The sequence below is a fragment of the Chaetura pelagica genome, unplaced genomic scaffold, assembly GCF_000747805.2.
Source record: "Chaetura pelagica isolate M959 unplaced genomic scaffold, ChaPel_1.0 scaffold130, whole genome shotgun sequence".
NCBI lineage: Eukaryota > Metazoa > Chordata > Aves > Apodiformes > Apodidae > Chaetura > Chaetura pelagica.
The window spans coordinates 815,543-840,731 of record NW_009951915.1 but is presented as its reverse complement, the minus strand read 5'-3'; the positions used below and the strand labels follow the sequence as shown (position 1 = coordinate 840,731).

At 42.4% G+C, this 25,189-nt stretch overlaps 1 protein-coding gene across 1 annotated transcript in view; it reads right to left on the bottom strand.

Moving 5' to 3' along the window:
- OBSCN (obscurin, cytoskeletal calmodulin and titin-interacting RhoGEF) overlaps nucleotides 1-25,189 on the bottom strand; it is a 183,002-nt gene that overhangs the window by 32,147 nt on the left and 125,666 nt on the right. Inside the window, exons 74-89 of the mRNA XM_009994678.1 lie at nucleotides 24,945-25,084; nucleotides 23,777-23,977; nucleotides 23,397-23,479; nucleotides 22,483-22,656; nucleotides 21,978-22,137; nucleotides 21,018-21,134; nucleotides 19,710-19,874; nucleotides 18,317-18,475; nucleotides 16,683-16,860; nucleotides 14,830-14,943; nucleotides 14,007-14,174; nucleotides 13,560-13,662; nucleotides 12,852-12,981; nucleotides 11,644-11,749; nucleotides 5,430-5,472; nucleotides 201-793 (exon numbers count right to left, since the gene is read on the bottom strand). Of these exons, the coding sequence (XP_009992980.1) occupies nucleotides 201-793; nucleotides 5,430-5,472; nucleotides 11,644-11,749; nucleotides 12,852-12,981; nucleotides 13,560-13,662; nucleotides 14,007-14,174; nucleotides 14,830-14,943; nucleotides 16,683-16,860; nucleotides 18,317-18,475; nucleotides 19,710-19,874; nucleotides 21,018-21,134; nucleotides 21,978-22,137; nucleotides 22,483-22,656; nucleotides 23,397-23,479; nucleotides 23,777-23,977; nucleotides 24,945-25,084 (2,634 nt within the window). The remainder of the gene's footprint in view (nucleotides 1-200; nucleotides 794-5,429; nucleotides 5,473-11,643; nucleotides 11,750-12,851; nucleotides 12,982-13,559; nucleotides 13,663-14,006; nucleotides 14,175-14,829; nucleotides 14,944-16,682; nucleotides 16,861-18,316; nucleotides 18,476-19,709; nucleotides 19,875-21,017; nucleotides 21,135-21,977; nucleotides 22,138-22,482; nucleotides 22,657-23,396; nucleotides 23,480-23,776; nucleotides 23,978-24,944; nucleotides 25,085-25,189) is intronic.

Below are 25,189 nucleotides of genomic sequence, written 5' to 3'. Positions count from 1 at the left end.
CTCTGAACTCACTAGTGAGAACAGAAATCCCTGCTGGTCTGCAGCAGCTGTCTCAAAAGTGAAGACCAAAGGTTCACCCCCACAGGCAAGCAGTGGAGAAGTGATGTCTGACCCATAACAAGCGCTTGTTTCATGTGGAAAGTTCTTTCCTTCGGTTCCATGATCCACCAATGAATTATTTCCTAGTTGTTCAGACCCACATGGGGAGCTTCTGTCTTCGTCGATGATGACTTGAGATCCTTTCCACTCAGTAGTATACACCAGGGGCTGGATATCAGCTTCAGAGAGACTGTCACTAGGCAAAGGTTTTGACTGCTCCACCAATTTATTGTTGGAGTTGTTGGTGTTGGGATCATCTTCTGGAGAACGCCTGGGCCTTGGGCTGGGAAACGTGAACGTGAGCACCCCTGAGTCATCTTTCTCTTGTTTTGCTGGGGAAGAGCCTCTTTTCCTTGCAGGTTTTGGTGATTTTTTCACCTTGAATTCAATTATTTCTTCCACTTCTACCCATTTGGGCTTTTTCTCTTCCACTTTGGTCTCTACGACGACGTCTCTAGCTGCTGCTCCTCGCCTCTCCTCCGGTTCTGTGACGAAGAGCATGGGAACAGCAGACTTTGGTGCTGCCTCCTGCTCGTGCCTGTGGACAGGCTGCCTGATCTTTGAAACATAAACTGGCTCTGGAACTGGCTCAGCCCTTGGAGAGCGGGAAGGCGAATGACCTGAAGAAGAACGGGCAGGAGAAACCCTTCCCCTTTGTCTCGGGTTCTTCACCACCGTGGTTATCGTTTCCTCTCTGATGACAGAAAGGGTTGAAATGCAGTTGGAGGGAAGATGAGGCTTTTTGGGGGGGCTACACTCCATCAGCACATGCCATTGTTGATCAGGGTGCTACAGTGGGGGTTAGTGGTGTGAGCACTCCAGCAGTGGGGAAAACGTGTCATTTTTGGGGACACACACACACACACACAAGGCACACACCCAACATGCCCATCTCCACTCTCTCCTAGCTCCATTAACCTCCCTGACAGCATGAACACACAAGGGTGACCAGCTGAGAAATGTTCTTCTGGATGCTGCTCTATCTCACGTGCTTGTCTTGACTGCCTGACTGTGATACTTTAGACCTATACAGCAGTTTTGCCCAAAGATCTTAAACACTCAGACCTTCTCCTGAGTGTCTTGGGCTCCAACCTTGGCTTTATCAAACTCAACAGCAAAATGTCCTTTTTTTCCAGCAAGATCAGCACTTTTTTCTTTTTTAATAAATGTAACATATCTTTATTGATTTTTTTGTTAAAGACTTTTGAGACCAGACACCTGCATTTTCACACATGGAGCAGTTATAATAAAAGGTTATCAAGCATGTGAAGACCAGGAAAAGAAAGTTAGAACATTTCCTGCAGAAGTAATCTGTGCCAAAATGTGCTTATTTTTACTGCTCAGAATATTACTGCAGACACAGCCTGATCCTACAACCACCAGTTGGCACTGGAGTATTAAACAAGAGGAACTGGCCTCAAATTGTGACAGAGGGGGTTTACATTGGATATTAGGAAAAATTCCTTTGCTGAAAGGATTTTCAGGCCCTGGCCCAGGCTGCCTAGGGCAGTAGTAGAGTCACCATCCCTGAAGGGATTTCCAAGCCATGTAGATGTGGTGCTGAGGGACATGGGGCAGTGGTGGCCTTGGCAGGGCTGGGTTAATGGTTGGACTGGATGATCATAAGTTCTTTTCCAATCAAAATTATTCTAGGATTTTATGATTCTATTCTTATAATTTCTGAGCATATTTCTGCTGACTTTAGCTTTTTTGAGGTATCCAAAGCACTTGGGGCTTCTCAGGATCCCTGGATAAACACACAGCTTGTGTCAAAACAAACTCCTGCTCCCACCCCAAGACAAACTTTAAATCAGCTACAGATGAAACTGGATCAAATAGCTTTAAAAGCTGGGAACAAGAACCTCTAAACACAGACTTCTGTGCTCTTAATCTGTGTGGTTAATATGGGGGTTTTCCTGCAGGTTTTTCAGAGCCATGTCTTACATGGAAACACTGAAAGGTAAAGACAGTGTTGTCTGTGCAAGCACAAAGAAGCTGATGCTCTGCAGACCAGGCAGCTGGTCCAGTGGAGCTGACATTTTTCTGTGTTGGGATTCTGTCCTACCTCCCAGCAATGGGATAAAGCAGGAACTAACTGAAGGGAAAAGACAATTGCTTCAAGTGGGGAGGAATGATTATGAATGAAGATACAGCTTTTAATTACTCTCTTTCTCTATACCAGCCTCTAATCACAGCCACATAGAACTGAACATAGAACAGCTTTGCTCTCCCACTGCCTCTGCTCTGGCTCTTCAGATACAGAGAAGGGTGGAAAGAGTCCTTGTGAAAGGAGAGCCTGTTTCTCCTCTTGCATTTGTCTAACCATTATGGAAGACTAATCCTCTTGGCTATCTTGTAGCCTTTCTCATCCATTAGTCTCATTTTTGGGGGCTGGTGTTGCCTTCTCCTATAGAGATGAGATTTCTTTCCACCATCAATCTCTCCCTTTGAGGATGTGGTGAAGTCCAGGATTGGATCAGCTACAGTGTGATTTTTTCCAGAGCACCCTGTCTGCTACTGCTCATTTTCCACTGCTTTACTCTTTTTCCCCAGGTTTATCAGCTTGTTTCTGATCCTCCATCCCACGTTGGGCTTATCTGCTCACTGACATTGCTATAAAGCTTTGAGTTCTATGCAGAGCCTTCATGTGCCTTGGTGCCTTTCTGAATTACACAAAATTAAATAATTTAGGGAAAAAGATGAGAATTAATCCACATGTGTTTGCACCAGACTTTGCTCTACATTGCAAGCTGAAATTCTTACACAGACTTTGCTCATTCCTGTCTCTAAATAATCTCTTATTATCTATTATTTTCTGCTAATAGTTTCAAAGCTGCTTCTGTTCCTCAGCTCACTACACATTGAGGAGTGATAGAATGTGCCCTTGGAGAGCTGTTCCCAATCTTCACCCCACCACTATCCCACTCCCAGCTGAGGGCCACTCTAATGAGCTCATCACCCCATCCACTAGCAAAAGGAGGGGAGACCTCACACATAAATGTACCAACCTCCTTTGGGGCTACAGCCCTTATTTTAGGAATTACTTCTTGAGCTGCCTATCTATGGCTTGGGGCAGAGGGGCTGGAAAAGGTTCAGTGGAGAAGGTCCTGGGGGTGTTGGTCATGGCAGCTGAGTATGAGCCAGGGTGTGCCCAGGGGGCCAAGAAGGCCACCAGCATCCTGACCTGTATTAGAAATAGTGGTGTGCGCAGGAGCAGGGCAGGGATCACCCCCCTGTGCTGGGCACTGGTGAGGCTGCACCCCAAATCCTGTGGTCAGTTCTGGGCCCCTCAGGACAAGAAGGACATGGAGGGGCTGGAGCGTGTCCAGAGAAGGGCAAGGGAGCTGGGGAAGGGGCTGGAGCACAAGTGTGAGCAGGAGCAGCTGAGGGAGCTGGGGGTGTCCAGCCTGGAGCAAAGGAGGCTGAGGGGAGACCTGCTGGCTCTGCAGCTGCCTGAGAGGAGGTTGGAGCCAGGGGGGTCGGGCTCTGCTCCCCAGGAACAAGGGATGGGACAAGAGGAACTGGCCTCAAGTTGTGCCAGGGGAGGTGGAGGTTGGATCTGGGGAACAATTCCTGCCTGGCAAGGGTTGTCAGGGCCTGGCCCAGGCTGCCCAGGGCAGGGGGGGAGTCCCCATTCCTGGAGGGGTTTCCAAGCCCTGGAGATGGTGCTGAGGGACATGGTTTAGTGGTGGCCTGGGCAGGGCTGGGTTAAAGGTTGGATTTGATGATTTTAAAGGTCTTTTCCAACCAAAACAATTCTACAGGTCTATGAATTTATATGTCAGACATTTAGAAATCACCCCAACTGATTGTATTTTGCACTAGATTAATATTATTTAATCTATCAATAATAATGCTGCTGCCTGTGATCCGAAATCATGAAGGGAAAAGAAGAACTATTGGCTGACTGAGGAGAGATGTAAAATAGAAGCATCTGTCCAGGTGATTGACAGGCACAGAGATGTGCATAGATGAGATTTACTAAACTTAGACATGGTCTGACTTTAGGTGATTCCTTCCTGCTCATTACTTTCCTGGCATGTTTCTGAATGTGATATCAGAAAATACTCCTCTATTTAGGTACCCCACTGCTATCTGAACCCTGGTCCTTATGATACAGGCAGAAACACCTTTTTTTCTGCTCTTTGCAGGGTAGAAAAAGTCCAGTGACTGGAGATATTAACTGAACTGATGTGCAAGAGAGAAAGGCAAAGGCAGATCCTCTTCCTGCTTCTCCTGTCTGCTCTTTGCCTATTCAAAGTGGAAGCTGTTGGAGAAGGGACATGTCTCCTTAAAAGCCCTCTGGCTTCAAATGGCCTGGCTGCATGGGTCATAAGAAATAGTCATCACAGAAAATAATAAAAGAGATAAAAGTTAAGCAAGACTTAATCATATTTTAGTTGTCATTTAACACATCCTCCTCACCATCTATCAGAAGTACAAGAAGTCAACTTTAGCATCATGTCCAAGTCAAGGACGGATTGTAGCAGCAGTACAAGTCTTGAGGGAATGCACTGCCCTGAAATTTCCATTGTATGGTCACCTACTGCTACTGGGAGATGATTTGAATAGTTTGAAGGTGCTCTGGAGACCTACCACAGAAGGACAATGTCCCCCTTCCAGCACATGAAACTATTTTATTATGAACTTGTTTATGATACTTAAAAACAATAAGCTACAATAAGATTTTAATGGCTGTTGAGATTCTGGTCTACACACAGCAGACAAAGTACCACTTTTTCTGCAATTAATCCTGATATGTTATAATCAACCATTGTAAACCAGGCTCAAAGTATCCAAAAAAGACCAAGTCATTATCAGGGCAAAATTTCATATTAAAAATACAGCGACAGAAGGGGACAGAAATGTGCATCTTCCTTCTGCTTCATTATAAAAGGCTTTCCTGAAGAATTTAAAGTAAAAAGCCAGAAGAAATCACTGTAAGCTCTGAAATATTGGTTAAATTTGAACATTTTTTCAACTAGTCAGTTCTCAAAGCTGGTATCTTTTTAACATGGAGAGTCAGACTCTACCTTCTCAAACCCTTCTGCAAATCCAGCAGCATTCAGTGGAATTTTTTCATGTATAATACCATAAAAAAACCTGACCCAGGCTGTTTCTAACCCCAGTGCTACTATTTTTTGAAGGGGATAGTAAGATTTTTTTTCTGTTCAGGTGGTCAGTTTGCATAGCACAGAATACCATGAGAACTGGTGGGATGGGAATGAACACACTTGCATGGCCAATAAACACAAGCTTGTTATTGGATCATGCATGGGCAGCAAGGCAAAACACAAATGTTACACAAAAGAATCATAATCAGCACTTACATGATGATGGTTTTCTTGGGCACTTTAGTCTCTTGTTCAGTGACTACAAAGAAAACAGTATGAACAGCATGGGGTTAAAGAAAGGCAAAAAGCTGAAATGAGTAAATTAACTTTGCTCAGTTCATCAAAAGAAACTGGAGTGAAATAAAAAACCAACCAACTGTACCATCCCATCCATGCTTTCTGTGGTTATTTCCAGCATCATCTTTTGTGTTTCTGACCAAGAAGGAGAATTCAGAGTGCTCTTTGAACAGTGATTTAGTCTTGCAACTGAATACTTTGTGGAGAACAATCTTGCTGAATCTCTTTAATTCTACCATGAGATTCTGACATTTTTGGTTGGCAGGTCAAAGCTAGAGAACAGGGTCCTATTTTTTATTATTTTTTTCTCCTATAATAAAGTAGTGATGGTGTGAGAAACCTGAAAAAATGCCTTGATCTGGAAAATTCTGGAGCTGAAATTCTTTAAACTGTGATTTCATTTACTAGGAAAAAAAAAATCTCCCCAAACACTGAATGGTTTCCAAGCTTTTGTGAACTAGATGAAAAATCCAAGCTGATAACAATGAAAACTAAAGTCATTATCATCAGTAAAGAAAATCAGCATCAAAAAATCCCCCTAGGGAACCCAGAAGAGCCCTGTAACACACCTATGCCTACTCCACCCCTTTTTTTGCTCTGATTTGTAATTTTTCCTGACCTCTGTCCCATCACAAACTAGAAGCTGGTGAGGAATATCGAGATCAAAGGAAAAGTGATGCTGTAATGACTTTGCAATTCCTTAAATTCTACCTTTTTATTATTTTTTAAAAAATAAAATAAGGAAGGTACCATTTGAGAAGCTAATAGAAATTTTTGGCAGGTTCCCATCCTATCTGCTAGAAGATACTCTTTGAACCAGACTGTTTTGAACACACTCTGAACTGCTTAACCTCTCTTAGATCTAGAAAAAGCAACAGCAAGCCCCACTTTTTATTTAATAAACTAGTAAATTGTCTAAACCCCCCTTAATTTAATCTCAAAGTAATTTGTCCAGCATTTGGTTTGCAATCTTCCAGCCAGCCTATAATAATAAGGTCTGCTAATTTTCAGTTGATATGAACTGCAACTTAAAAATATATCTGTAAAATCACACAGTTCTTGCCCAGGGAGGTTGTAATGTCTGTATTATTTGTTAAATAACTGATGATCAGTGTTGATATTTTCAATAGTGTCTCAAAACTTAATTGATTGAAAATTAAAAGCACATTTACAATATTAGATGGAATAGCTTAACCTAATTCTGTTTCCACTTCACTTCCAAGGGCTCTCTGCTGCCTCTGGGTACAAATGTTGGTGTTGGTATCTGACCTAGAGCTTGATGTTTTCTTTGCAGAGCCCTCTCTCACTTGTGCATGTAAAAAATCTAGAATAATTTCCAGTTTAGTCAAAGGAGTTACTGCAGAATTAGGTGGATTTAAACAAAAAATCTGTTTGGAAATTAGAATTAGAACTTACTGTGTAAGATAACAGGAAAGTTCTTTTCAAATGTTTATCTCTAAACACAATGACAATAGGATAATATTTATTTAAATCATTCAAAGCCTTTTTTAAATGGTGGAGTGATAATTCTACAATGATGGAAGTTGAACTGAGTGCTTGAAAAATGTACTGCACCCAGCTTTGAAATTTTTAAGCCCTTAAACAATATTGTGCAATTTTAACATAACTTATAGAAAATCTCATCAAATACTATAACGAGATTAATCCATAAGCAGCAAGAGTATCAGTTCTGATGTAAATAGGAATTGATTCATCTGATTCTACACCTAAGCATAGATGTTTTATACAATTATTTTAAGAGCAACTGCATTTAGATGATAATTAAGTATCTATGTAATGAAATCCCCAATGTCTGTAGGAGGTCTCTCTAATGTTTGCTGTTAATGTCTGTCCTCCCAGTTGACATCAACCACAATATTTATACATGTAGCCAATATCAAAGGGCTTCAGTATTCAAAAGTTGAGCAGGCCTGGGATGAGAAAGCTGTAAATGGCATAAAGTCCTGATGACTGGCAGTTTAGTGAGTGACAGGTCCATTTTATATGTGCTATCCAAGGTGTGAGGGAAGATTTAAGCAATCCTAAATGAAGGATAGAACCACATGAAAGTAGGATGAGAGAATTTGGGTTTCTTTTTTTTATTATTATTTAATTTTTTAAAAATTTCTTTTCCCCGAGAGGAAAATATTCTGCATCCATTTTAGCACCAGATTTATCATTTCAACTTGTTCAACAGCATTTTAGGAACACAGCTGAGCAAAGCAGGAGCCCCTGATAAGCAGGTTAAAAGTTGCAAGCATTGGGATCAGACAGTGCTTCTACAGGACTGGACTCCTCTCTGGTTAATGCACTAAATCAAAGACTTATAGGTGATGAAACATTTAGGATAAGTCGGGTCTTGTTGCTCTGAATGGATGTAAAGTGGTTTATGGGCTTTACTGCAAAATTCACATCTGCTTCACACTCTGCTGGGATAAACCACAGGAGCAGTGCTCTGCTTTCACCCCTCTTCTGCAACAGATCTGCCATCAGCTACTAAAGCTGATCTTGAAATGAGTAATTCATGGACATAACTAAGCTTCCTAAACGGTGTGAATGAAATGAGAGTGGTTTGCACCCTCTCTGAACAAAAACAAGAGGCTCCACTCCTGTAGCAACCGAGATGGTTGGAAAGGCAGAGCGTGCTCTCTTGGGTTTGCATGGAAACCTTGAGGCCAGCCCAAAAATGAGACTGACCAACAATGACAGCAGGATAAAAATAACAAGGGAAATATCCTAACCATCATCACCCCAGCCAGGGAATTTAATAAAGGTCAGGGGACAAACTCCTCTGCCCTACTCCTTCAGTTAAAGGGGAACACTGGGAGATCTTATGCCCCTCTGTGTTTTAAAACAACTTTCAGTCTGAGAGCCTCCATTTTTAGCTTTTCCCTGCAAGGTGGGTATTACCAAACAAGGCAACTAAATAACTTTCCCAAAACTCTCCATGAGCTCTAAGGCAATGTTGCTGGGCTGTAACCACCTGGGGTGTTTTTTTTTTACAGTTTTCTTTGTCTTCATTTGTGTAGCTGATTCTTCACCATGAGGGTAGGAAGGCACTAGAATAGGTTGCCCAGGGAAGCTGTGGAAGCCCCTTCCCTGTTCCAGGCCAGGTTGGATGAAGCTTGTGCAGCCTGGTCTAGTGGGAGGTGTCCCTGCTTATAGCAGGGAGGTTATGATCTTTAAGGTCCCTCCCAAACTTCACCATTCTATGATTCTATGACTCTATGATTCTGAGATTCCTTCCCCTGCAAGCAACTACATCCTGGACCTGTCTGCCCAGGTGAGAATGCAACATCTTTTAAAAACACTGGGCTTTGTTTTTCTTAAAAAAAATGAACAAGTTAGTGAGGCTGGGATGAATGAATTGCAATAATAATGTGTTAAAAGGGATGCCAGAGCACACCAGCCCAGCTCTGCCATGTGGAGGTTAAGCAGCAAGGTTCAAAGCAAACAGTCAACTTGAAGTCAAAGAGAAAGATCTTCTTTCAGTTATACTTTTTTTTTTTTTTACTTTTTTTTTTAAGTGTCTAAAATTCTTCCAATATCCACAGAAAAAGGATTTTACAAGCAACTCTCCATTGACTTCATTGCAGTGACCAGGTGCAGCTGCAGGCAGAACTCAGCATTTCAGGCTTGCAGCCCAAGACATCAGTGCTTGCAAGGGGACCCCTTAGTCCAGTGGTTTCCAGCCTTCTTGGATTTGGTCCTTTCAATGGATCAGCAAGTTCCCATTGTGTGATTTTAAACCTTATGACAAGAAGTTTGGTTTTGAGCCTCATGGTGTTGGACTGTGGACTAGGTCAGGGCTCAGAAACCACTGGACTGTGGGTATCCCAAATTGTGACAGTAGTTGTGGTTCAGTATAACAAACAGTACAGGAAGGCAGGAGGATAAAAACTAAAATAGTTGCAACTAAAGCCCCTTGAGTGCCTCAGGAGACTCTGACAATAGTCATTCCACAGAACCAACAATAAATCAGGTAAGACTTAGGCCCACCATGCAGGTGAGCTAGGAAAGAGAGACAGTCTCTGTTTTCTGTTGTACCACACAGCAGTAATGTTGTCCTCTTGGTGAAGTTACAAATAATCCCATTTTTCACCAATAGAAAGGATTGTAAGGATGGAAAGATAAAGCCTTCATGAGATCCATCCGTTCTCCAGTTCTTTGCCAGATGAACCTGATTTTTCCATAGGTAGATCAAGGCTGGTTATTGATTCTCAAGAAAGCCACAATTTCCCTCCTCAGCCAAGTGCATTATGTCAAATGCTCAGAACAATCCTCTTGCTCCATGGATGAGCCTGCTCTTTGCTCCACTGGCCTGAAGCAGCTCTCTTTTTCTCCCTGGAGATGACTCAGGGATCTATTTCCTTCCCTATTACCAAGTTCAAACAATTGCACATCACAGATCAAAAAAACTATTTCGTAGCATTTCTGAAACTTCCAGGAAAACTCCAATTACAGTTCTTCAAGCAAACTTATTAATTTTGTTTACTTACTACTGCAGGATTAACAGCACATGAGTAATTTGGGGCTGAACATTTGCAACCCCAAGAGCTGAACAATGTTCCTACCACTGCTTCATAGCCCTTGTTTGTTTTTATAACATCTTCTGCTTTGGTTCAAGGGAACATCATCAAGATATGCCACCCTAACAGTGATTTGTGTTCCTCTACATCCTGCATACAACTTATTTTCCTATCCTTACTGCATGGCAAGGACAAAGCATTGAAGGTTTATTCTGCTCAAAAGATTATGCTGTTGCTGCACTAACACCACCCTCTCTCTATTGCTTTTGAATTATTTGATGGGAGTCTGGGAAAGGACTACCAGGAAAGCAAGCATAAAAACAAGACAAGCAAGTACAGAGATCAGGGCACTAATCTAATAGCCTGTTGTGTCTGAATCCTCTTAATGTCATCACTGTCTACACAGAACTGGCGCAAAGGTCCATCCAGACCAGGATCCTGGCTCAGGCAGGGCCAACAACAAAGGCTTATTATGAAAATAATGAAAAAAAATACAAGTGGAGTATCATTTTTCTTCAATATATCTCTAGACTCCAGCAGCTTCTTGAGTCTGAATGCCTTTGCATTTGATGGTTCTCACTTGAATGTTGGTAATAACAATTATCCCTTGTTAAAAGTACATTTGAACCCCTGTTACTATCACAAGACAATGTGAAAACACTGAAGGTGAGGAAAGAAGGTCCTAGAGCTGTTGGCAAACCTCTGGCTTTTCTTGGCCATGTCTCTACTAACCACATCTGGGACAGCTCTCTGACACCAAGGTTCACTGCCATGGCATGGCCTGTCTTAGTACTCTCTCTTATCCCCCAGAAACCATCTGTTATCTATTATAAATGGTCTCTTGGCTGTATTATCTCCTGAACCCCTGCTGGGAACTGTTTGAGAGACCTGTTCTTTGAGAAGGTAACTTGACCCAATCGCATCCTGAAGGTGTTAAGGAGAAGACAGGGTGGTTGGATGAGTGTAAAATGAGCCCATCACACCCTAAGAATTCTGGTAAAACAAGCAAAAAATAAGAATAAAAAAAAAGGAATAACCTCCATGACTTTGTGGTGTGGAACACCTGAACAGCCCTAGATAATGGATGAACTAATATTGCTCAGGAAAAACTGCTGTCAGTTCTGCTTTCTCAGCCATTCCAGATGGTCTTCAGTGGTATTTCAGAAATTACCACAAGATACCTGCAGCTTTTCTTGGTGGCCCTGGGTTTTCTCAGCACTACATAACCCATGTCCTGCCAGCCTGACACCTGTTTTCAAGTATTCCAACAGGAACAGAAACACTTGTGGTGTTTTTTTTTTGTTGTTTTTTGGGGTTGTTTTTTTTTGCATTAGTGGTGTGACATACCCTTCATTTGCTCCTCCTTTTCCATATAATGCATTGATGAGCATTATATGAGGAAGCTGACTTGCCAGGTTTGGAAAGCAACAGATGGTGATGGGTATAGAGCTGAGCTGCATTATACCCATGCACATCTCATAGACATACAGAGAGGTGGACACCAACAATCAACATGGATAAGATGGCAAATATATTCGATTCTCAGCGAGGTGGTTTTTAGAGTGATTCACTGACATACTCACAGAGCTGATCAAGGGTCATACCTTCTATGGTGATGGCTTGGTCTCCTCTCCTGTCCCGGGTCAGGGCTGCAGCAGTGTGGTGGTAAAGTTCTGCTCCGCTTTTTGCAGACCCTAATCTGTTCACCAGCTGAAGAGAATCATGCAGCACCAAATGAAATGGGGGGTGTTTTGGTAGAACAAAACCTCCCTCTACTACATTCCAAACGGATGGCCATCACTCAGCATCAGAAATGGGTGGGGAGATGTGACCCCCAAAGCAAAGACTGACTCGAAATGAACACGTCGCTGCTCAGTGGAGCTCCTGGTGATGCTTCACCACAAAGACAAGTTCTGGCACACCAGGTAACTTAGTTATTTGCAGTTTGCTCTGTGGCTTGGTCCTGAGGCAGCTCTGTCTCTACCAACAGGCACAGATTCCTGCCATGTGGCATTCAAGTGGTAGTTAAAGAGGTTGTTTTGTTTAGCATCCATTAATCAACTGAGTCTTACACAGCCAAGGGAATCCTGGACCTTGGGATCTTAGCTAATGGCAACTGCAAGGTAATGTGATTTTGCTAAAATACTAGTACAAATCTTCAAATTATATCAAGCTTCTTAAAAATTTGTGTGAAATAACTATGAAGTTGCTGGGATCCATGCTCATTTCCTAAACTGAGGTAAACTGGTTTTATTGCTGAGCTCTGAGAAGTTCTTACTGCTTTATTACTATGAATACATGGACTGATTATATTCTAGAAAATATTTTACACAGCACATTAATTTCATTTTTTACATGTTTCCACGCATGCTTGCCAAATAAAGAGGACTTTCAGTGTTTTACACTTTGATTTAGATTTAATTTCTTTTATTTTGGCTTTGGATGGTTTCCTTGGAGTGGCATGAATCTGTTCTAATTTTAAAATGGTCCAGAAAAAACCCCACCACATCAGAATGGTCCTCAACTTTGTAAAAGGGACTGATAGAGACCTGGATCTGAATTTAAGCTACAGAACAAGCTCATTCTGTTATTATTTGAACCACCAAGCTCTCAGATTGGAATGTTCTGATGCTTTCAGATGTTCACAATCCAGATCTAGTTAGGAGAACCTGACTTGTATAAGCTTTCCTGATATGGCAGCTGGCAGCAGTTACTCAGCCATTGCTCTCTTGCAGTGGATCCCTCCCAGTAAAATGGATTATTTTATTTATGTCATGTCAGACAGCAGATCTATAAATCTGTCTGAACTTACCTCACATTCATAGTGTCCCATATCTTCATTGGAAGGGTTCTTGACCACCAGGACTATCATACCACTCCGTGGTTCACTGAAAGTCTGGTATTTATTTGTGTCCTTCAACAATACACCATCTTTGTACCACCTGCATGTGCAAAACACTGAGTATAAGCCAGGAAAAATGTGCAGTGTCAAGAAGTGCCCAGCTCACCAATCCATCTATCAGAGCAGTGGGTGAACAACTCAAGAGTTAATCATTAGATTAAACTTTGGATCCTGGAAGACAGGTCTGCAGGTGGTTAGAACATGTGAATATTAAACTGCACAAGTTTATGAGATGCTTTTCAAGAAATGGCATCAGCCAATGCAGGGAAAAGGGCTTCTGATCATGCAAAGATATGCTGAGCTTTTTGTCTGAATACCCCAGACTGGTTAAATTCAAGTGTAAGGGAGGGAGGACAAAGAAATGATGAAATATTGTCAAGACATTAGATCTGCTAAGTTCTATCGGAGGTATCTGTAGACATTTGTTTTCAGGTCCCAGCCAGAATAAATTGCTGAGAGTCTCAGGAATGTTTGGATTGGAAAGATCCAGCACTGGGGTGGGGTTAAGGTGGAAGACACAGAGAAGAAAGGATCATAACCTTGAAAGAAAGGGTGGGAGACTCTTTCTACCATGCAAAATGGGAAGTGAGGATTTGTTCCAGTGTGACTTGAACTGACCTGATCTGAGGCCTTGGTGCTCCTTCGATTGTACAGGTGAACTGAACATCTTCACCCTCCACAAGATAAGCATTTCTAACCTTGTTCACAAACCGTGGTGGCACTGCAAAGCAAGGATAAATGTAGCTAGGAGCTGGAAACATGACCAGATACCCAGGATGTGTCTCTGAGCAGCAAGTTCTTATGATGTCTGCAAACAAGACTCTAAAGACCAAGTTTTTTGACTTAAGAACAGCAGACACCTTTCCATCAATTTCTTTTAAAGTATTATCCAGTAGATGTTATTCAAAACTTCTGGAATTTCTTCTTCAAAGAATCACAGAATTGCTCTGGTTGGAAAAGAGCTTTAAGATCATTTGATGAAGGTATTTCATATTACAAACCATGAATGGTAAAGTTATTACATAGCAAACCCGTTTAAGACCATGTATCTGTGTAGGACTTTACCTTGAACAAGGATCTTCCCTAAGGTGCTGGCATTTCCAGCAGGACTGGAAGCAAAGCACATGTACTGTCCTGAGTCAACACCTGTCAGGTTGTCCAAGATCAATGTGCAGGAACCATCAGGATCTTCTATGATAATGTGGTGGGGATCCACCTCCACAGGCTTTCCATCTTAAAGGGGAAGAAAAAAAGGCTTAGTATAGAGTTTTATGTTTTCTCCTTGGGAATTTCATCCGGCTTTTTGCTTGAGAGGACAAAGAGCTGTATTTGCTTTATTGGAGGAATGAGCTCTTCATTTACCTCCAGCTCTCTACAAAACATCCTCCAGGCAAAGCACTGTTGAGGGACCTCAGAGGTCATCAATCCCCATTTAAAAGTGACATTTTCCCAGGGTACATGTTGTGCAGGTGCAGCTGTGATTTGCTACCCAAAGGAACCCCTCCACAGTGACTGTGAAGGTGGAGAACAGATTTTACAAAGTGTGGATTTACAGCAAAGCTGTTTCCTCTGCAACATGCTGGGAAGAAGAGTGTGTCTGCACAGCTGCTGGTGCCATGACATGGAATCCTGTAAGCCAGCTGAAACAAGTTGTTCATTTCCTAGAAGCCATCCAACTGCCACAAGATGTGGATTCATATGGGCTAATAAGCAAACCAGAAAAATCAGGGTACAAGACACAGGAAGAGCTATGTTACGTGGGTGATTTAGTAGCTAACTTCAAGCCCAGACTTGGGTATCTCCAGGTGGTCAGCTTTTAGATTACCCATTAACCAATTAGCACAAAGCAGTGTAATCAGAGAACAAATGTGTAGGATGCATTTCATACCTTTGTACCAGCTGACAGATGGCTTGGGAGCTCCTGTGACTTTGCAGGCCAGTTTGACTGTCTCTCCCAGCTCAGCTGTACAATCTGCCAGTTCTTCCTCAAAGTCTGGAGGTACTGAAACATCAGAATAAGCATGTTAGTCTGGAGGACGGGAGCTCTGGAGAAAGCGGTCTCTGTCTGTAGGATGGTTGCTGCAAAGTAAGATGAGAACAGGTAAATAGGTGTAATTAATGCAAGTCTGTGAGGTTCAAAATGGAAAGCTGAGCTGGTAGGTTTAGCAGCCAATGACTTTCCAGCTGACAGGTAGTCCTTGTGTATCAGGAACTAAATTCAGTCTGTCCAATGTCTGTTGCTAGCTATAAAGATGGGCCATAAAAAGAAAATAAAATAATTTGTTGCTGGAAGTGTTTTAGACCATGATTTTAAGAAGCACAACCATTATTCAGGCACCACACAGCTGTCACAGTTAAGATAATTCCTCAGCTATCCAAAATACTATTCTGTTGCTCTCCATACAACAAAATCTGTGCTTTGTTAAAGGAATTTTATGATAATTTATTGGTACCATATGAAATCATACAAAATTATTCTGTTTATCTTCCTCATTAGAATATCTTGCTAAAAGCACAGAAATAAAATGCCCAGACTTGTTTTCAGTGTATACACACTGAAATCAGCTCTCTTCTGGTATTTTGAGATGCCAATTTTCCTTAGGCTGTAGAGGACACCATTTCTAGCTTGTTCCTGAGCAATAAAGATCTAATATCCCTGCTGATAAATTTTGTGGATAGAAAATGGTTGTAGTCTCAAATGACAGTAAAGATGAAGCAGTCTGAATGATGAGATATAAGTCCAAAGCAAACACATGTGCCCAGATACAACAATGTCAGCCAGAGTCCAGAGTGAGGGATTTGTCACCCAACCAAGTCACAGGGGGCTCTGTGCTGGTGTCAGCAGGACTCTGGGTCAGGACCTGACTCTGCTTTTCCCACTGGAGTCTGATTCTCTTCATGCAGTGGGCCAGGGCTCTTGTCACCAAATTCTGTGGCCAACTACTCTTCTGCAATCCCCAGTTTGATCCTGAAGATCAGATGTGTCTCTAGTGCCAACTCTGCAGTTTGTCTTTCAGAAGTTTCAATAACATGTTTCTCTTCTCCAGTGACACATATTTTTCTGGGCTATTTTGCCACTCTTCTTATTGACAAAAATAAGGATAATGGAATCCTGGGCAATAAGGCAACATCAGTGGGGACTCAACTTTGATGCCTCTATGCAAATGCACAAAGCATGGGAAAAATGTATGAATTATGGTGACATGGAACTGAGCAACCACTTCAGCCTCTGACTCTGGTTCTCCATCGAAGGCAGCCAACATCACTTGAAACAGCCAGGGACAGGCAGCTCTTATCAGGCCATCAGCTTGTGTTTTCCACGGGAAATGGACATTGAAGAGTCTTTAGAAAGTCACTCTTCTGTTCTGGTATTCCCTCAAAATCTATACATATATCCATCTGTTGTGTAAATGTAATGACTCGAGTGATATGCAGTCTGAGATCTCTTGATAGTGAATGAAGAGCCCTACACCACTGTCCCACCCTGAAAAAGGTGCCTTTTCCAGCTCAAGTGGAGGACCTAACACTGCTATAATCATTCCAGTCCAAATTTACTTCTTGCCATCAGGCCATGTGAGTTGTTATTCACAGCAGTGTGTGATGTGACCAAAGGAAAACCTTCAGCTCATGTTAAGACATGGCAGACGACCCTAAATGATTTCTCTCCCTCTTTTGCTGATCTCCTTCTTAAACCAGGGAGAAAAACAACAGGAGGTTTGGGCTGTCTCGGGCCATACTCACTCCAGACAGGCTCGCTGATCCTCTGCTGGATGCCACAGATCTCCTTCACCCAGGAGTTCTTGATGTTCACTGTCCGTGCCTGCAGGAGGTACTTGCGCACCGAGTCCTCCCGCTCATGCCAGATCTCAAACGCCCGGTCATCCCCTTCCACCAGGTCGTTCACATCTATGTTGTTCAGCTGCACGACAGAGAGAGAAGAAAATCAGCACACATGCTATGTTCTCAGGGCTGAGTTCCAGCTAGAACTTTTCCCACAGCTGAAATGCCAGAGTTGAGAATGGTTCAGGTCCGGACCTGGCTTTCTGGAACCAGGACTATCTTCCATCAAGGTCTAAAATGGAAACCACCACTAAACACCAGCAAGTCTCCTGCTACCAGTGTGTACTCTCCTCAGTGGATGTAAGTTGTGCCATTCTCAGTACTGCATCCAGGTCTGGGTTCTTCAACAAGAGAAGGACATGGAGCTATTGGACTGAATCTGGAGGAGGCCATAAAAAGAACCAGAGGGCTGGAGCAGCTCTGGAGACAGGCTGAGAGAATTGGGGTTGGTCAGCCTGGAGAGGAAGAGGCTCCAGGAAGACCTGAGAGCACCTTCCAGTGCCTGAAAGGGCTCCAGGAAAGCTGGGGAGGGATTTTTTTACAAGGGCTTGGAGTGAGAGGAAGGGGGATGGTTTCAATCTGAAAGACTACAGATGTAGAGAAGATGTTAGGAGGAAATTATTTCCTGTGAGGGTGGTGAGACCCTGGCCCAGGCTGTCCAGAGAAGCTGTGGCTGCCCCATCCCTGGGGGTGTTGAAGGGCAGGTTGGATGGGGCTTGGAGCAGCCTGGGCTGGTGGGAGGTGTCCCTGCCCGTGCAGGGGGGTTAGAACTAGATGATCTTTAAGGTCCCTTCCAATCCAAACCAGTCTGAGATTCTATGATACCCATTAAAGCTGTATTAGATGCTCCAACAGCAAAAGGGAGAGTTTATACCACTTTGAAAGAATTTTCGGATTGCATGACCAGGGCACTCAGGGTCACTTTGCAACCCTTTCCCCAGGATACTGGACTTCTGAGAAAATAACATGCAGCATTAAAGGGCATCCTAAGGATGGGACACAATTTTCTGCAATTTCTTGCAGTTTTAACCTGATCCCCAAATGTCTGAAGATGAACTGGTCAAATCCTCTGATTTTTTTTTTATTTCTAAAGAGGAATTGATGTCAGGAAATGACACAACCAGCAGAAAGAGCCACTGGGAGCACAGCATGACTAAACCAACATTTCCTCCAATTTACTACCAGCCTTACAGACTGTCAAAACCAAAGATTGAAAAATGCTACCAAATACTATAGACAGAAAAAGTCACACCAAAAACCATGTTCTTGAGCAGTGCATGAGGTTACAGAGACACATAAACACCTGTAACCTCATTAAACCTGATAAAAATCCACCCATGCTTCTGATGATTCTGACAGGTTTCTCACAGGTTTAGCAGTGAGATTTGGGGTTAGGCACAGATTTTACTTGTGCTTCAAAGAGTTTTGGAAACAAAGGAATAGCTCAAAGGGATTAGTGAAATTTCCAAGCTGGATAGAAATGTGAAGTTCTAAATGGCAGGGGAATGCTCTAGGTGAGGATATAATGATCACACCTTCATGATGTTCTTGAAGACATAACTGTAGGTGTCTGTCTTTGTGTCTCGCTTTGGTTTGCAGATCACAATATAATTTTTGAAGAGGAAGACATGTCTTTTGTGTCCTTTCCATGCCATTCTAGCTCCTGGAGCTCCTTCCCACACAATGAAGTGGCCCTGATAGGAAAAAGAAGGAAGAGCACAAAGTGATAAACCTGGAATCATGACCACAATGATGTCTCACCATCACTTTTCAGAGAACAGGTAACCAATGTTTCCTGTTACATCCTCACCTTGTGTGTTGGTGCTTTATTACAGCACAGCAGATGGCTTCTGATGCTAAAGGTCATGTATCAAACTGACAGCACCAACAGGGGTGCACACAGTGGTTGTCATTACATTGTCTTTTAAATGGCATCACCAGAAAAATACGTCTCTCTTTGTCAGGTAGGATCACTCTGGGACATGGAAGTGCTAATGGAAAATTGTATTTTGTGTGTCATGTGGACACTTTATTTGCTCACTTGGTCTCCTTTCCCAAAGCAGGACATGAATTTCACAGATCTTCAGATATATACAGCCCAGTTAGGGACGTGGGTTCCCCTTGGGCATCATTAGGGAGAAGTAAGAACTCTTGGGGTGTGATGAGACTCTTTTTTGGATGCTTAAATGTGGATAGATAAATGTCCATCAGACTAGCACTGTAATTTAGCCCTGCAGCTCCACTCAGCAACACACTGTGATTCTCATAGAAGACATAAGGGTACAAACAGGCAGAGAAAATTACTTGCCCAGCATGACACAGTAAGTCTACAAGGAAACAAGAATTTGAGTAAGGGTGTTGAAACTCCTAGACTAGTGTCCTCATAGCTGGGTCATCTTTCCTCTGTGCTCCTAAAGTTTTCATATGGAGCACATGTAATGTATGCTGAGCTGCCTTCTACCAGCTTACCCACAGATTAGGCACTTTAAAAGGTCTGCATAAATTTGAAAACATGTAGACTGAAGAGTCTCAGTGAGATTTTAACACATGAGGAAAGAACAGTGAAGACTTACTGATGCCTGTAATTTCAGAAGCTGGCCCATGTAACTTGCCAATTGCAGGAGAGGAGGAGGAAAAAGATAAAATTATTTTAAATTATGTGGGGACCTAGAGCAAATCTGTTCTTGATTGGTGAGCAGGGTGGAAAGGCAAATATCAATATTATGTGTTCATTGCTCCATAAATGTCTGTGCTCTGGTGCTTCAAATCTTCATCAAGCCAAGAGACCCACGTCTCCGAGCAGTAAGAGAGGGAATAAGCAAATCCTCTCTTTTAGATATCATTTCTAAGGGAGCTTTATTGTAGGACCTAAGGCTACTTAGGAACTAGTGAAGGCATGCAAAGCACTAACTGGCAAATCCCAGTTACCTGTCGGATGGGTTCCCCAAGGCTTTCCAAGGTCCCCGGATAATTCTCAATGAGTGAGACATGGAGGTTGTTTTCTGCTCTTCGGGTGAGTGCAGACACAATGGCATAAGCCTGCTCCAGCAAAGTGCAGTTTTGGCTATTTCTTGCTTTGTTTCGGATTAACTCCTGTAGATGAATGAAGAAAATGTCACTGGATAGTCAGGAAAAAAAGTAGTTCAACAATTTCCTTGTTAGCTGAAGAGTTTCTTAATATCCGTTCTGGCTCCTTCTCCTTAGCAACTTTTATCACATTCTTTCACCATGTGCTGCTTAGCTACTAAAGTCTCTTCTTTCCTACCCATTCTGCAGCTTTCATGAATAACCAGCTTGTTTTTTCCTCTCATCAAATTAAATAAAGGCAAAGCTGAAGCAAACACCAGATATGGATCAGTGAGTGAAAAAACAAAAATATCCCAAAGCAATGCCAAATGTATCCATTCTGTTTCTCTTGTGCTTTCCCTGACAATACCATGAGGCAAGAACATGTTTCAGTGCTAAAATAAGAGTCAATATTAGATGCATAAAAAGAGAGTTTGGAAATAAAATACAAAAAGTCAGTTATCCTGTTCTTCTGAGATTTGTCCCTGTTCCTCTCTTTCAGCAAGGAAGGCATAGAAAGTGACTGTGCTTGCTCTCTCTCCCAAGGGACACTTCGAAGTTTTGGCAGGCATATATTCAAAATTAGGAAGTTAATGTTCTTTAAACTATTCAAATTGCTCACTTAGGTACCACTAGAATACAGAAATATTTTGGCATGGCTCTTCTTTCTGGATATCCCAGTGCTATTTGCCATGAAAAATACTATTTAAAGTGCTACTTTGAAATGTTTGTTTGTTGTCTTGGCCAGAACCTGAGATAGCAGAGTGGGTGAAAGCTTAAAAGATGAAACATTTTGGGATGGCAGAAAACAAAAATATTCATCTTATTATCATGTCAGTATAAAACACAAGAGGTGGTGAATCAGTATCTTATGCACTGGAAATTGCTTATTTTTATAACATACTTGTTGCTGAGTGTGAAGTAAATCCATACTTGTCATGGATATGTACATACATGAATTAATATATACATATATGTGTGTAAGCATATATTTTAATATATGTATATACTTAAAGATCACTCAGATAAAGCTTGCTGAGCTTCCAATTGTAGCTGCCTCAGAAAGAAACCAAGAAAAATGAAATAAAAAGAAGGTCTACTTTTCTACACAAGCTTCCCAAAGCAGAACATAAACCTATCAGATGTAAGTGCAGAACAAACGCTCTTCACCTTGATTATAGTCTGATATTGCTGGATCCTGTTTATGGGTTTTTCCAGGTAGTGCTGCAGTGGTGGGATAAGAGGCTGTGAAGGATCTTCGTTAGGTAAAATTTCATCCGTGTATCTCTGAAAAAATACACAGGGAAATGAGGAAAGGCTGTTGTGAAGAAGAGTAGAAAAGATGACCCTGGAAAATGCTCAGATGGTGCGAGTTCATGGAGCTAACTCAGTCAAAGTGGGAGGCTACTACTGGACCTTACTATCCCCATGCAATTCACCAACAAACTTCAAGCTGGATTAGATGCCAAGAGGAAACCCAGGGTCCAGGCATGGACATCAGGGATGCTCAGAGCTTCTGCTGATAGTGTGGAGGATCTGTGAAGGTGGGGCCAGTGTGAACATGTGCATTTGTTTTCTAAGCCAGCATCAAGCTCACTGCTGAGCAGGAGGCTCATGGAGAGGGTTAAAGACCTTAGTGTGTCCAGCATGGGTGTCCAACAGACAGAGGGTCCATGCTTGCTGCTCAAGGGATCCATCAAGATGCATGTGCTCATGGATTTGAAATGTTGCCTGCTTGTTTTCAATGATGAACCTCATTCCTGAGCAGCTGGAGCAGAGAATCAGGATTTCCCTCTCTATCCTTAAGTTTTATGTGAGTCTCCTTGGTCTTACAATGTGGTGGCCCTTGAAGCATCCCTTAATTATATTTACATCCTCACAGCCACATTAATATCTGTTTAATTTTTGTAACATTCGTAAATGCATAAGCATATGTAAATATGTTCCCATATTGATGGTATCTACCAGAAAGAGTTGGAAGTGAACACAAAATTACAATATTTAGCAACAAATCCCCCCCAAATTGTTTTAAAATCCTTTTCAGGATCACACTTATGATTAATAACTACACTTCTTGATGCATGGGGTTACAGGATGCATGTTCATCAGGTACTTTTGTTATTGTTTTACCTTGTAGAAGTCCTGGACAGCTTTGCTGACAACAATTGACTCAGCCTGTACCCTCCCCACCAAGTACTGGATGTACTTATTAAATTCTTCTTCATGCTTAATAAAGCACATGGCCACATCATCATCCGTGTCACATCTCTGCAAGCCATGGAGGAAGACACTGTGGAGACAAAGAAAGAGGGACATCTGAGGAGAAGGTGGTGGAATGAGGCTACAAGCCAGTTCCAGCAGCCAGACTTTTCAATCAAGCAATTTCAGGTTAGCACAGACTAAAGGAAATGACTGGGGGAAATGAGGGATGTTGCCACATGAACATCACTTCCCATGAGAGCAAGGGTACCGAGGTGCAAAAGGAGGTCCCTTAGTAATGGAAAGCCTAAGGCATGTAAACCCCACATTGTACAACACCTCCTCTCCCTGGCAAGTACTAATTGTTACTGAGGCTCTGACACCAAGTCTGTGAGCCACTCCTTGGTCTCCAATGAAGGCACGTGGGAATGCCCACCTGGAATGGAAGCGAGCAATGTCATCAATATTCCTGAAGATAGTGGCTTTCTGGCTGGTGACAGCTCCTGGGACATTGGGACAGATCTCAGTGTACCTAAGGTGATGAGTTTGGAGGAACTGTAGGTCTTGAATGTAATCCTCTTCTGAGATCAGCAGCTCTTGAATAAGAACACTGAAAGCAAGACAATCAGGTGAAAAGAAATCACAGAAGAATCATCACAGTTATCCTAGAGACTTTTAGGCTCCAAAGTAGAGATATATGATCAGAAGAACAGACCCCTTGGAGTGTCTTGACTAGATCCCCTCTGACCATAAGACAAAGCTGGGTCAGGAGCAGCTTATGGAGTGACACCTACCTCCACCTTACAGACATCTACTGTTAGGGCAGACAAAATGGAGCATGAACCACAAAAGAACCCATGTCAAGTAGACAGTAACAACTTCAGTGCCACTTTATGCAATGAAGAAGGCGATTATCTCCAGGACCTCACACTCAGTAGCTGAACAAGGTTGAGGTTTCAGTCGCTTGAGCTTTCACTCATTTGAGTTTCATTCCTTCTTTAGACATCATCTTTGGATATAGGGCACCCCAAAGTACCGAGGTACTGGAGTTTAGGATTTAGTGAAATCAGAGAGCTTCCATGTAAAGCCCTCCTTTCAAGTCATCCCATAAAATTTAGATGGCCTGGAATTTTCCTAGGCTGAAATCAATGGCAAAACCCAATGAAACATCACAAATTACAAGCCTGAGAGCATCAAGGGTTTGCTTGATTCCGGGAAAGGGGAAGGTGGCAGGAGTCAGCAGAAGAAAAACAGTGACTCTGACAGGTGGGACCAAATGCCAACCCTCATGTTAGCTAAAAAGGCAAGAAAACTCTAACTTGGTACAAATACCAAGTGACACCAGCTCACCTTAGCTTCCTTTTGTATTCATCTTCAGAAACAAACTCTCCAGGGAACTCGGGAGCTTCTGTTGTTCCCCACTCTGGTGACAACTGAAATACAAGCAAAAAGAAAAATAAATGTTATTCTTTTAAGTGAGCAGAGCTTTTATCACTGCCAACTGAGGAATATCCCTCGTGTGTTCACAGTCCTTTCAACCTAAACCAATGTGGCATCTCTTTTTTCACTGGAGGATGATTAGGTCTTTCAAACCCAGGCCCCTCTGCACACACAGAGAAATACTGTCTAAAAAGACAGTGAAAAAAACCATCATGTCACAGAACCTTCCAACAACCTCCTCCTTGCAAAAGGAATTTTACATGAAAAATAAACACAGCATGACCAGTCACCTTTAATTTCTTGTCCAGGTAAGCTGGAGAGACCCAACCCTGTCGAGAAGGGCTGGATTTTGTGGGTTTTGTCCTGACCAGCCATTTCAGAGGATGAGCTGAATCAAGAACTTCCACGTATTGGCCTTCCTTCAAAGTGATGGTCTCCCTGTCAGGAGTAGCAGGAGCATAGTCTGCTGTGACCATGTAGACATCAAAGATCTGCAGGCATGAAACGAGAGTTATTTTGTGCTCTGAAAACAGAACACAGCAACACCAGCAGGACAGAAGTGCTTATTTCTAGTTAATGTTTTATTTTCCAGCCCTTGTACTGCAAAGAGAATCACTGTTTGCTTTTTGGCAAGTAGAAGACTAAGTCTTCTAGGAGGCTCAGGCCATATTTTGAAAACTAGCTGAGGTGCTTTGGATTTACATCATGAAATAGTGGATTTTTCACCCAAGATAAAACAAATATTGATCCTAAAGATGACAAAATAGGTTATCATCTCCAAAGTTTTAATTTTAATTTTTTTTTAAGGAAAGCCCAAAATTTCAGCTTCTCATTTTCACAAATTTCACTTTTTTTTCATGAAAAAACTTATCAACAAAATTTTTCTGACCAGCTCTGCCCAAGGCCACACAAAATCAAGCTCTGACTTCCTGAAGATCTGTCATGAAATCAAAAGGTGCCAAATAATGGATGTTTTGACAATGCTGACTGGGACTACTTGATCTGGATCACACAGGGAGCACCAACATTTCATAGAATCATAGAACCATTCAGGTTGGAAAAGCCCCTTGGGATCACCAAGTCCAACCATCATCCCTACTCTACAAAGTTCTCCCTTAAACCATCTCCACCAACACCACATCCAAACGACCCTGAAACACATCCAGGGATGGTGACTCCACCACCTCCCTGGGCAGCCTATTCCAGTGTCTAATCACTCTTTCTGTGAAAAAACTTTTCCAGTCTGAACCTCCCCTGTTGCAGCTTGAAGCCATTCCCTCTTGTTCTACTGCTAATTACCTGATTTGATTCTCTGTGCTCTGTATCACAGACTCAATATTTACCTACAAAAACGAAGCACATCCCTAAAGGAGATGGAGACCCTTAAACCATCAGAGATCAGCCATTTTAATCAAAGTTTTCTCCTCGGGTCAAACTTGTCCTTAAAAGATATCCTACCTCTCCTCTGGAATCCCCATCTTCGGATTCAGAGGAGGACTCCTGAGCAATGGATGAAGGTCTGGATCGTCCGTGGCGAGGAGATGCAGATGGAGTTCTTGATTCATCATCACTTTCCCCACCTGGCACTCGAAGTGTAGCTAAAAAGTGGAGCAACAGCAAAGCGTGGAAGAAATATCTCCAGTTTGAAATCTATAACTCCCAATTTTATAAAAACAACGATTGTCTAGGAAGTGCATTTGTAG